The sequence below is a fragment of the Lichenostomus cassidix genome, chromosome 2, assembly GCF_008360975.1.
Source record: "Lichenostomus cassidix isolate B80296 chromosome 2, HeHo_3.0, whole genome shotgun sequence".
In the NCBI taxonomy this organism is placed as follows: domain Eukaryota; kingdom Metazoa; phylum Chordata; class Aves; order Passeriformes; family Meliphagidae; genus Lichenostomus; species Lichenostomus cassidix.
In genome coordinates, this window is record NC_139482.1 from 101,562,675 (window position 1) to 101,575,845 (window position 13,171).

Consider the following 13,171-nt stretch of genomic DNA (forward strand, 5'->3'; position numbering starts at 1 on the left):
ATACTTTGGAAATTATCCCAGGTTTGTAGGCATTCTCCACCAACAAGAAGTCATATTCCCCCAATAATTAGTCTTGTAATTCTTTATGAGAGTGTAGGTAGCAGAAAGACACATCTACTACAGTAATCTGCTTCTATAATGAGTCGGGATTTAGAACTCAGGTTTTATTTTGTATAAATAAATAAAAATCTGGGAAATAACTAGAATTACAGGACTGTAGGCTTGAATTTCCTGTCTGCCAAACCTGTTTGAGTGAGTGGCTTCAATGTGGATTTATTGCAAAATAACTAAATAGGCTCAATATGCTTATAATACAGCAAGCAGCTCAATAGTTAGTAGGACCAATGAGGCTCTTCTAACCTAAGAAGAATGTGTTTGGAATAAATTTGCTCTTGGGCAGGAAGGGAAAGGCAAGACTACAAATCTGTATTTTCAGAGTTATTGTACTTTATCACTCTTGACTGAAATGATGAAGGCACATACTGTCTAAATCAAAATTGCAGTATTTTTTGTCTTCATTTTAATACTAATATTGCTTCCTTAAAATTGTTTATTTAGCTTGTGATGACAACTGCACAGGAGTTTTGTTAAACAGTTTGGATAATCTCAGTGAGGCCATACTTTCAGTGAACCTCACTGGCATTGACCGATTGCCGTACGGGATGTTGTCAGAGCTGGAGAACACGACACAACATCTGAAGGTAAAATGGACACATAAATAGTAAGAATACTCAGTCACATGCTTAAAGTAAAACTTGGAGCACTCACAGGTGCTGGTAATGTGACAGAAGGCCTCCTGAAGTTCATGGCTTGAATATGTGTAAATGATACCAGACTAAGACCATTAGGTTTGCTATGGAAATATACCTTAAGTTATTTAGCTGCCTATGTTAGTTTATTTTCATTTTTTGCACTCTTATTTTAAATAAATGGATTAACAATATATTTTTCAATTGGCAGTGGGATTTCTGAATGTGCTACATGCATGTGCTTCATCTGGATTATGTGCATCCTTAAGTCTGGCCAGCAAGGGTATTAACTTTCAGTGGTGAAACAGCAGACCAGGTCTTCTCTCTTTTTGGTGCCTTTGCTAAAGAGCTGCCAAGGCACAGATCTACAGGCTGCTTCCCCAGAGTCCTCCAATTCCTTCCCTGGAGTGGTAGGCTGCTTCTCCATTAGCCAGGCTGCTTAGGGTGCAGCAGTTTGCTTTCTTTTTGGTTGTGTGGCAGTCCAAGTGCCTTACTCTATCCTCCAGCTCAGGACACGAAAGCCAGGTGGAATGTTTCAGTGTTGGACACTTTCAGGCTGTTTGGGGCAAACTTCCCTTCAGCTGCTCCCCCCCTTAAACAAAGCATGAAATAACACATTTTGTGATTCTAGAAGGTCATTTATTGTGGCTGAGGAATAAGTTCATGTGGCGTCTGCACAAAACCAGAGGTAAACAGGATCCTCCCTGCTTCATGACCACTAAAAATAGGCACATGTATGGATAAGACTTCTTAGTAATAGTCAAGCAGTCAAGCTGTGAGTCAGAAACAAAGCTATCTTCTATGTATTTCACTGTATTACCTGAAAATCAAAATAATGTGAGCCTTTTTGTCCTGTCAAATCCAGCAAATTAAAATTTTGAATTATAATTTCTTCTATTTAAGATGTAAGAAAGAATGAATTCAAGTTAATGTACTTCAAAATGTTAACAATTACAATATTTGACAGAAAATTTATTAAATTGATTAAATTATATGTTTGTGCTTCAGCAGAGATACTCTTGTCCTTTAGTTTTAGTTGCTAAACTTTCAGTTTTAAAGCTTCAGTTACACTTCTCTTCCTTTATGCCCTAAGGCATAAGGCTGTTGGATACTCTTGTGTATTACTTTTTTGATAAATTTGGACTTATATGTATGTGTGTGTGCATATGTATATATGTATGCACACACAGACACACTGTACTTACGGTATTTACGATTGGCTCTGAGACATCTGAAATCCAAGAATAACCTTTCCTAGACTTGCGCTCTCTGTAAGAGATGCCCTGAGTTTCTTTGCATCTTTAGAGAAGTGGTATTCTGTTGCAGGCCTTGACTGTATCAAATATTATAGTCTTGGGTACAATGACCTATTTATTGCCATATAGAGCAGGTTTGAGGTATCCTTGAAGGCAAATATCCTTTTTCACTGAGAAAGGGATCCACAGGACTGCTGATCTCCAGGGTCATCCTCGTGGATACACCCTAGTGCAGCTGTTCTGACAGGACCAGCTGCTGTAACAGTAGCAGCTGTGGGACTGGATAAAACATTTAATTTGAAGGGCCTTGGAACTTCTCAAAGTAGTTTATTTGGGCAGCTCAGACTGTGGTGAAATTGAGAATCAGGAATGCAGAAATGCTGCTTCCTTCCTTTTTACTCAATTAAAAATACTGTATGTCATTCTGTGTGCTTTGAAAATCAGTCCTTTGAAACATATAAATAATGTAAATAGCGTGCATAGTTATTTTCTTCCCAATACTTTTTGGACCCACAATGAAGTCTTCAAATTACAGTGAGCTTTTACTTCTTGTTTCTTGCAGAGGTCTATAGTTCCTAGAGAAGATCCATCTTACTCATTAGATACAGCAAAAGAAAGTCTTCTGAATGTATCAGGAGGTATTGATCAGTTGCATGAAGAGGTAGGTGCTGGCTTCTTTATTCTTAACTTATCTGGAGAAATCATTTGAGATTTCATAGCATAGCAGCTTAATGCCAGAGAGTTGTGATATTATTTAAAATCTGTAGAGTTCAATGAAAGTAGTCCATTCTGTGGTCTTCATGAAGAGGGAAGTTAATTGCTCTCTGGAATTCTTCTGCAGGCTGCAGTGGTTTATGGTATTATACAGGAGATTTACATGTTTTCTGTTCAATGAGAATGAGTTACTTTCTTCTCACTGTTTTTAATATGTGGAGCTTATTAAAAATTTTGCCATAGCTGAGTATTCACCAAAAAGTCCTTGATACCTGTAGTATTGTGTTTAAAGTTATCTCAGCAGATATAAACCTGTTGAAATCTCACAGGAAAAGTAGACAACATTTGTATTCTTTAACCAGTTATAACAGAATAATTCTAGATAGAAAATAGACAATAGTACTTCAGCCATTAGATCTCATTTGCTGACCATATGTTCCTGTAATTTTCTGACCATGTATACAGAAACTGACCGGGTGCTTCCCCTGAGTGTTGTTCTTATTAATACTGATGTATTGTTACAGTGATTTTCTTAAACATTAGTTTTACCTAAAAAATTATATAATACTTAGTTGAAGAAATAGGTTTGATAATTATGAGCTTACTGATTATGGAAATAATTAATAACTCAGATCGGAGAGTCTGGAACTTTAAATACAGTAAAGGTGTCTGCAAGCATGGAAGCACCAGAGATTTATGAATCAGTTAGATCTACCTTATCAAAAAATACTGTTTCCTTATACTAAAATATTCTCAATATTAAGAAAATAAGCATAAGAACCAGAGACAAGTGTCAGGAATTAATCAGTGTTTTAGGAGAACTGTCAAATATTATCTCTGATTTTATTCTAGACAACTAGATTTTTGAAAAAAGCTCAGCAACTTGACACAATGACTCAGAAAACCAGGAATAAAAGTCAAGAACTGACTGGCTTTATTGAAACAGTACATACAAACATCAAAGGTATCCTCTTTTTAAGATATTTCCATTTCTTTACAAAATTTAATAAGGATATGTCCTTGGCAGCTCATAAAGTCCTATTTACATGGAAAATGCTGCAGTTTGGTCAGGGGATTCAAGTATATACTTTTTTTTAATGGTATGACTAAATTGTTTACTCTCCTACTCAGTACTTGCTGAAGTTGCCATGTCACTAAATGAAACACTGGGCCTGGATCTGCCACTGTCAAATGCTACATCTCAGAGCCTACAGGATGACATTTCTGCCTTTTTGGATGCGTTGCGCAGGAAGGATTTTGGTCAGCAGCACCATAATGCTACCAGCGTCCTAAAGTAAGCCTCCTGTACTGAAAACTTTATTTCACACTCTGCCATGCAACTCTGCTTTTTTGAAGAGATATCTGGAGAAACATTTTGCCATAATAAGTGCAGTGTTATGGATAGTCAGCCCAGGTGGAGTTGTATGAACTTTGTTTTGGAGTTACATGATTAGGTGATTCTTGGTCATCCCATGTGATACAAATCAATACTAAAGTCTTCCAGAAGTTTGTTAAAATCAATAGTAAAGGTTGCTAACTTGGATGGGATACAAGATTCCCTTGCAAGAAGTGAAGAGTCTTGCTGATTTCAGATTCTTTCAGATCTGACCCTAATATGCGTCTCAATGTTGATTTTGGCTGGGAGGTGGCATAAAACTGTCTCAGTCAATTGCAAGCCCAGGACATGTCAGGCCTGCTGAAGGACATGACAAATGATTGTCACTGGAATATGTATCACAAAGATTTGCAAATGAAATCAAGGCATTTTTTTAAGCATTCTGAGCAATTGTTTAGGATTGTATTCTGTTGTCTTGATTTGTCTCCAGTTAAAGGCTATTTTGAAATTGCTTTTATAGTCATTATTAGTGCTTATGGCCAGACTTCGCAATATAAAAAAATAACTGTTCCAAAAGTCAGCAAATTTTTTGTTCCAGTTCCAGAAATACTAAGTAATGCCGTAGCACATCAAAAAACAATAGGAATGTTAACACTGGCTTCAAGGGACAAGGTTTTAGACCAGAGTAGAATATTTCTGAAAATTTGACTTTTTTTTATTTAATGCCTTGGATTAAGCAGGATAGAGTGTTTGTGTTGGCAGCATGTCTCATTTTGTTCAGCAGACTCTTCTGCTGAATATAGAACTGTATAGAAGCTGTATAGACATGAAAATGGACCAGAAATGTACAATTTATTCTTGTTCTTATTAGGAACTTCTAACAGATTTTTTTGCACTTACAAATATGTCTCAAAATGTTTTGTTCCATAGTAAAAGCATTTTCTGACTTTCAACATCAACAGCTTCTGAATTCTTACAGAAGGTGTTTGTAAATTAACTTTTTCAATTATAGGCTCTGCTGAAATTTCTGAAAGCTCTCTGATATGGATCCTTTGGCAGATTGAAAGAAGAGAGTTAATAAGTTCTATAAGGCTGTTTGCTCTGCAGAATTTCTTATGCAATGCAGCTGTAAATGTAAAAATTATTTAAATAAGCAGCTTGCTAGTCCATATTTTGGGGAGTAGACTTTGCCACATGACTCACAGTGGACTGAGTTAAGCAACATTTGTAAATGAGGTCTCCACACATTTGCCATGAAAGGCAAAGTCCCCAGACAATTTGGAATAAAACCTTTTTACACTATGCAGAAACAGGAGCCATTATTGACTTGTAAAATACTTCAGATCTTGCTACATTTTTAAGGCTATGGCTTCTGATTGTAAGGACTTGGAATTACCAGTTTTAGGGAATACATGCAAATGCACATCTGCTGCTCAGTAAGAAAGATGGAATGTATTTTGCTGTGTAAAACTGAAACAAGCTAGGTTTCTTTTGCTTTGGCTGAAGATCTATGTGATACACAGTCAGATTAACAAGGACAAACATTTATGTAAAAATACCGTTACAGGAGTTGCAGTGTTCAGCATATGTGCTAAAATGAAGAGAAACAAAGGAATAGACTTTTAGGATAATTTTCAGTTCTGTTCCTTCAATTCTGAAAAGTGTTCAAATGGAGATGCAAATATTCCTAAATAGAACAGCTGAAGCAATTAACAACTGACAGATTTGGGAGAATTTAATATTTGCCAGATAATCTCTGTTGCTGATTAAAAATATAAGTGCAGAGATTGTTCATTTCAGTGTTCATTTATATGAGACTATTTATTTTTATTTGATATTTAAACTTTTCTAGACTCTTGGGTATATGTCTTTCAGTTCTGGTTACTTGTTTCTTTCCAGTGCCAATCCTTGTAAATGATGTTTTGATCCTACATTCAAAATATGAATCACTACAATTAGGATATAGAGTACTCCCAGAGGAAAGTTTCAGAGAGATTTTAATGGGGGAGAATGTCCCAAATTAAGTCCAAACAAATGTGATTGGTACTAATCCCTTTCCCCTCTAGTCATTACATACAAAGTTTGTAAACTGTATTACTGTCCTTTCCCCAGGCAGTCATCATTTTCTGTGGTAAGATGAATAACTCAGCTACCATGTGTATGTATGCTATTCTAGAAAGAAATGGCAGACCTCTGTAAGAAGATACTTTTAAATTAATTTCACATGATCCCATTTTCTCCTTAAGAAATCCATGCCTAAGTTTCTCCCTCACCATTTCTTTAATTTCTGATTCCTCTCCTTTTTCAGAGCTGCAGAAAAATTGTTGACCCAGGTTCAGAACGAGTATCTCAAACCCCAGCAGGAACTTGCTGAACTGAAAACGGATGTAAGCCAGTTCTTATCAAAGCACAACAGCAGACTGCAGGATGCCCAGGACCTGGTGAACGTGGCGCTCGCTAACGTCAATGAGACCCAGCGCTTGCTTCCCCTCATCTCTAGCAACCTGGCAGAGTTAAATGTAAGACTGGACAAGTCAGTGTTGTTGCATAAGAAATGTCAAATATGAGATGGTGTTTAAAAGCTATTTTTAAAATTTTTTAACATATTGAAACATTTTAATATCTATGATACCTTAAAAATTTAAAGATAATTACATCCCTGTTTGAAAACCTGAATATTACATATTATGTGAACTCATCAGTATAGCTGACTTTTCAGACTACTATAAAACACTTGATTTATGCTATAGGACAAAAGGCTAAATATAAAGGAAGCTGAAGAAGTCTCGACCAAGCTCATTAAAGAAGGGAAGGTCCTAGTGAGTGCTGCTGCTGCTCTTGCCCAAGATGTAAAGAACTCTACTTCTGTAAGTCCTCAAGTAATAACCTCTTTGAGACTCTCAAGTGTATTTTGCTACTGAAAAAAACTAAAGGGAAACATTTTGTTTTGCAGAATGTGGAAGTCCACCAGGATGGGTTAGTCCTGTGGAGCACCAAACTGCGACATCATGTGGATGAGCTGGTGATGCAGATGTCTGTGAGAGGAGTGCTTGACCTGGTATACAGAGCTGAGGAACATGCCACCCAGTTCCAAAGACTTGCAGATGCACTAGAGAGGTGATAAACTCAAGAATGATGAAATCATGAGATTTATATTAGTGTCAGATATAATATAAATAGGTAGAGGCTTAATTCACTAAATAAATTCCCCGTCCATGGCAGAGAAGTCATACTGGATGATATTTAATGGTTTCTTCCAACCCTAAGGATTCCATGAGCAATTTTTATTCCCCATTTAATTTCAAGTGCTTTTTACTTTTAATGCAGTGTAACTTTATTAAATGATATGGAGGAGGGTTGATTAGTCTTGCAATTCATGTGGCTGACTTACACAGTAACTGGTGAATTATTAAATGCTCAGTGAGTATATCATGGTATGACTTGAAAAGCTTCTGGCCTATGTATGAAAAGTACTTGGCAATATATCTTGGAATTTATTCAAGAAGCTATTCTTACTATGCATCTATTATTGCTGCATTCAAAGCATTTTGCAGAAATCAGTGGGTTGCAGTCTCAAGTCCACTCAAATGCACTCTTAGAATTTGAAAGTTGGTAAGTCATCCCAGTTAATTCAATGGAAATTAATCTTTTATCCAAGTAATCCTGGAATTCCAGCCAGGAATCCCAGGATGCTTGTTGTTTTATCTTTTAAAGTCATCAGATAGGCGTGAAAAGTTAGACCATATCAGATTGGAAAACTGACATCTATTTTAAGTTTGAGAACAGAAAATTTTGCTCTGAGTAACATTAAGCAATTCTTGACTTCACCACAGATAAATTCAATAAAGCAAAATTTAATTTTAGATAAGATTTCAGATGATTATAATTTCCTCCTAGATTCTGCATCTGTTAGGTTTTGAGCTTCAGATAGGGACTTGTTTACATTGTGTTTACGTGATGATTTGTTTGTTCTAAGGGTCTTTATAAATTGAAAAAATGAACATAAACAAAAGGGAACAAAATAGAAAAAACAGGTGGAAAGGAGCAAAACAGAAGAGCAACTAACAAAATAGAAGAAAAACCTGTACATGAAAACTTTTTCAGTTCAAGATAATGAATTTAAAGCCCCTTATGCAACATTGGGCAAGGTGTGCTCATTTTTTTTCAGAGTGCATCATGTGTTCGGGAAAGATGTACATGTTGTAATTCAAGACATGGAACTCAGTGCTTGATTGAAAACAGAATTGCTTCTTAATTGTCTATTTAGTGGCCTCTCTAGAGTAAGAAATGTGACTCTGAACACAACTGCTGCTATCTACACTCACTCCAGTGTTCAAAGTGTGATTGAAAGGACTGAGAGTTTGGCAGATGATGCATCTAGAGTTGTGAATGGCCCCTTGGATTTAGTAAGTATCAGTATTTGTATTTCAATTAATGTCTTCCCCTTTCTCACTTGGGAATATTTGTACTAATTTGCTGATTTGTTTCTGCACTTGCTGAAATTTGAGTCTTCTTGATGCAGGCATGTCCTTGCTGGCAGCCTATTCTACCAACTAGTATGTACTTATGCTGAATCCATACTCCAAGGCAGTAATGGTACCACATTTCAGGTTCTGTGTACCTTGCTTTTCTCTCTGCCACAGTATCTTTTTTGCTTTGTTTTTTTGCTTTTTAATGTTTAATGTACGTTTAGCTGGACTGGACTTGATTCTATGAGGGTTTATATCAGTCATCTGACATGCATTCCCATAGAACTTAAATTCCCACACCTCTAGTGCTCCCTTCCACCTTTGGAATTATTCAACCATCTCCTTATTTGACCTCTCCCTCTTCCATTTCTATCTAGATATTCCCAACCACAGCTATTTTGCTTACTAGAGAACATTCCTTAACCATATGTATGTCTATGTGTCATCTACCATCCCTCTTCCTTCAAAGATGATCAGATTGTTACTGAAACAGTAGATTAAAAAGACCAGACCAGTTCTCAGTCTGATCTTATCAGTTTCCTATTATTTTTATTCCCTCATACCTCTTTGTCATGCACATTATACCTGCAGTAACAAATGTGTGAAAATGCATTTATATGACAGCAATCAAAATAGTTGACATTGTTTTGTGAGCTTGTATGTTTTTGTATAGCATTCTGTCTTGTTAAAGCTTCATATATCATGAATCCTTCAAGGTGTTTTTCCAGATATTTTCAGTTGGAGAAAGGTAGAAGAATGCTTCTAAGATTTTGTGGCATCTCTTCTGTGATTTTGAAATATCTCACTTTAAAGTGCTCAGTGCTGGAAATTTTGAATTAAGCCTGGAATTAGAATATCCAAAAGACAACACTGAATCACTAGCAGTATTGAAACTAGAATGGTGTAGGTTTGGTTTTATAGTAATCTTTTTTTTTTTTTAATTAAATCACAAAGAGATTCAATGTCACATTCTTGGATATATAATAGATATATTATTTTTAATTGATGCTTAATAAGGTAATGAATAGATTATCTCGTAAATTACAAGAATGTTCATTAACTTTAAGTAGGTATCTGCAGATACTTAAATGTTTTCAGTTAAATTTCTGTTTTTTGTATGTGGCAACTTGATGTCTGTGTTTTTTAGCCAGATGAGTCTTTCAGTGTACTTGGAAAAGAAACTCTACTGCTTAGCTCCAAATTTCAGAATGAAGCTAAAAATATGAAGAAAAAAAGTGATGGTCAGTTCTATAGAATTCACATTTCTGCTTTTATTTCTTTTTTTGCTGTTTTGTGCTGCTTTTTGTCTTTTTTAATTTGGCTTTTTTGTGTAGTTTATTTTTTTTAATAAGCTAAGTTAAATATACGTATGTATGACTGTGTACATACTTTCTTGCAATTAAGGTTAATTTTTTATGGGTTCACATAGTATTTTCATTTTTGTGGAAGAATATAATTTTTCTCTGTAAACATTTAAAAATTTGTCCTTCACTGTGCCACACTTATCTATAAGCAATGCATGCAATAGCTGTTTTTCCAAACTTTATTAATTTATTCATTAGAGATTGTGCAGAAGACAAAGAAAAAGCATAGTCCTCTAAGAAATCATTAATTTGTTTTCACTTAATAAATCATGGATGACACAAGTATATAAGATGATGTTTAAATCCTAATCTTCTTTACTTGTTTCTACTACACAGCTGAAATAACAGAAACAAGCTAACTTCTTTCTCTCCCTAAGTTCAAAAATACTTTTGTTTTTTTTTTATTACTCCAAAGATACCAGCAAGGCATTGAAGTCTACAGCATGAAAATTCAAAAGCATTTTGAACAAAGACTTTGTAGAGCAGAAGCAGGCCCTAAGTGAAATTTTTGACAAAATTGGACAGAAAGTGACTGTTTCACAGAGATAACCTGTAACTGTAAAATGGTGTTGTCTTGCAATACCAATGCTTTACAAATATGTATAAATTTTATGTAATTCAGATGGACAGAATTACATACCTTTTTTGTTCCTTCTATTCTATATATTTCTGAGAGGATTCTGCAAACAGATCATAAATATATAGAATAAACCCACTTCTTCTGCTCCTGTTAGATAGCATAAAATGCGAAGATACCGTGAAAATTATTAGAGTTCACAATTATGGAATAATTTTAATTTCTAGCCTTTTCCTCACTATGTTTGTGGTCATTCAGTCTCATGGAATTGGCCCAAAAGGGTAACTTTGAACAGAATAGTGCCCACAGGACCTTATCTATTGATACTGCATTTATTTTGCATTTGTGTTTGTAAAACATTTTTTTCTGTTGGGAAAAAAAAAGTTCTCCTGATGAAATAAATGAATGCTTGTTATCCCTCTACTTCGGTTTTGTGGGGGTTGTATGGTATTTGTTTATACATATGTTTATTTCTTTCAACAGGACTTCTATTTGGATTGAATGGGTTGAACAAAAAGGTAGAAAAGATTCAGGAAAGTACTAATAAAATTGTCAACCAGCTTAATGATTCTCTGTTGACACTCAGAGTATTGCCTAACAGTAAGTGAAATTTATGTTGACATTCTCCTTATTACAGAGCTGTCTAGTACAATTGTAATAAAACCCAGTTCATTATCTGATTGCAGAGACCTAGCAATAAACCATATTGGAGACTTCATTTAGCCTCCTAAATATTTTACATTCTTTTTAGTAAACCCGTTAAACATAACTGGGTTATATTATAAGATCTGTAATTCACATTTCACACTGCTGTAAATCAGGAGGGGCTCTGATAGAAATATAATTACACTGATACGAAAGGAGAGTGAAGTTTTAGAATATTTAATCCCACATGCAGAGAAACTTATGTATGGAACTGTGAGATTTCACATTCTTTTCTAGCTTGTTTCAAAATGATTTCTACTAATCTGTGAATTTTACAGTCTGCATATAAATGTTTTGTTGTAAATGCTGACTTTATTTAACTGATAAAATCTATTTTCTGTACTTTTCCAAAATGAAAGAATTCCACTTTTCTCAGTCATTATTTTGAATAAAGGCAAGGCCTAGAGTTTGTGGAAACTAATAGAGAAAATTACTTTGGAGTTGTGAATCAGAGGGTCTGAAATACTTTGCCAATCTTAATAATGTGTTTTAAGTTAGAAAAACACTGATAAAGACCTCTTGTTAGGGTTGTTTGATTCTACTGTGAATCTGGATTAGAATGCTAAGTTCAAAGCCTTAAAATGCCAATTTTTCAATTTAGAAACTTAATTCATGCTAAAGGGTGATAATAGTGATGAAGTTACACTGGAATTGCAGGGTGCTATCTAACATAAAGCTACACATTGAAAATTTAGTCATTAAAATCACAGGAGTGTTCTCCTTAACTGACAACTTAGCATTGTTTGATTTCAGCTTTGTTGTTACATTTCTTGAAGCTGTCTCTTTGGTTTTTTCCCCTCTGGTCAGAGATCCATGGTGGCATTGCCCTCTGTGTAGAGGGTGGTGAAGAAGGATCCTTCGAGGTCTAACTTAGACCTTTTTTGCCAACTGCAGCAAAATGATTGTGGGCAGAGGGTGTGAGGGGCAGGCTGAGGCTGGGAGGGCTGCACTGAGTGTACAGTGATTGTAGCCCAAAACAGAGGGTGTTAGAGACCTTCTGCCTCACCAACTTTGCATAGGATTCAAAACCTAAGTTTCAGAAAAGTCTCTCTGGGCGCCAACACTCATTTAGGGACCTTAAATACTATGAGCCTGATGTATTCATACAAACTTCCTGTTGAGATAGGCAGAATCAAGTTCCCCAAACAAACAAAAATACAATTCTTACCATGACAGGAATGTAACTGACAGCATTTCTAGTATTTTGACTATGATTTTAGCTGTTATGAAGCCACATGTTTGTTAGTCACAAGTATGTCTGAAAGCTTGGAATGTTTTTTTAACGTGGGAACTGTTTCAGATACCAGGAAATACGTGCTTGAGGTGAAAGAGCTGGCTGTGTCTGCAAACACCAATGCTGTGGAAGATTTGAGTCACTTTGGGGATTTCAGTCAAAAGCTAATGAATACATCTTCTACCTTGTCCCAAGTTAATGACACTTTGAGGAAAACAAGTGAACTTATAAGTGATTCATCAAAAGCTGGTAAGCTTGCTCTGTAGAAATGGCCCTGCTTGCAGAAGCAGTACTAATACTCAATTTTGACAGGCATTAAATATGAATCAGATAGACTGAAAGTTTCTTCCTAATTCAGTAAAAATATGCTAACTTTTTTTAAAAGATCTCTAGAGGATTTACATGGTATGTATATCCCTTACTGATGTTTAAAATTGCTGAAACCAAAATGATCAGAAATTGGCTACCTTGGCTGAGTATTTTAGCAATGAACAGCACATTTTGCTTTCACCCTGCCTCAACATTTCTTTTATGTTTTCACAGCATTTACAGCTGAAAAACAAGTTAAAGAAGTTGAAGCACAAGCAAGTCTTTTATTGGACAGACTCAAACCTTTGAAAATGCTAGAGGAGAACCTGAACAGAAACCTGTCTGAAATTAAAGAACTTATCAGCCAGGCCCGCAAGCAGGCAGCATCTGTAAGTTCCACCATCCCTGACTTAAATGACTTCACGTTCACTTTGAGCAGGGAGGTTCTTTGTGATAAG

General features: G+C 35.5%; 1 protein-coding gene across 5 annotated transcripts in view; it reads left to right on the forward strand.

Annotated features, from left to right (window-relative positions):
• LAMA1 (laminin subunit alpha 1) overlaps positions 1 to 13,171 on the forward strand; it is a 98,154-nt gene that overhangs the window by 64,947 nt on the left and 20,036 nt on the right. For all 5 annotated transcript variants that reach the window (XM_085052580.1, XM_085052581.1, XM_085052585.1 and 2 more), the window contains exons 33-44: positions 559 to 701; positions 2,568 to 2,666; positions 3,572 to 3,683; positions 3,851 to 4,013; positions 6,364 to 6,574; positions 6,806 to 6,922; positions 7,009 to 7,172; positions 8,323 to 8,461; positions 9,672 to 9,765; positions 10,949 to 11,065; positions 12,471 to 12,653; positions 12,948 to 13,102. In XM_085052580.1, the coding sequence (XP_084908706.1) occupies positions 559 to 701; positions 2,568 to 2,666; positions 3,572 to 3,683; positions 3,851 to 4,013; positions 6,364 to 6,574; positions 6,806 to 6,922; positions 7,009 to 7,172; positions 8,323 to 8,461; positions 9,672 to 9,765; positions 10,949 to 11,065; positions 12,471 to 12,653; positions 12,948 to 13,102 (1,697 nt within the window). The remainder of the gene's footprint in view (positions 1 to 558; positions 702 to 2,567; positions 2,667 to 3,571; positions 3,684 to 3,850; positions 4,014 to 6,363; positions 6,575 to 6,805; positions 6,923 to 7,008; positions 7,173 to 8,322; positions 8,462 to 9,671; positions 9,766 to 10,948; positions 11,066 to 12,470; positions 12,654 to 12,947; positions 13,103 to 13,171) is intronic.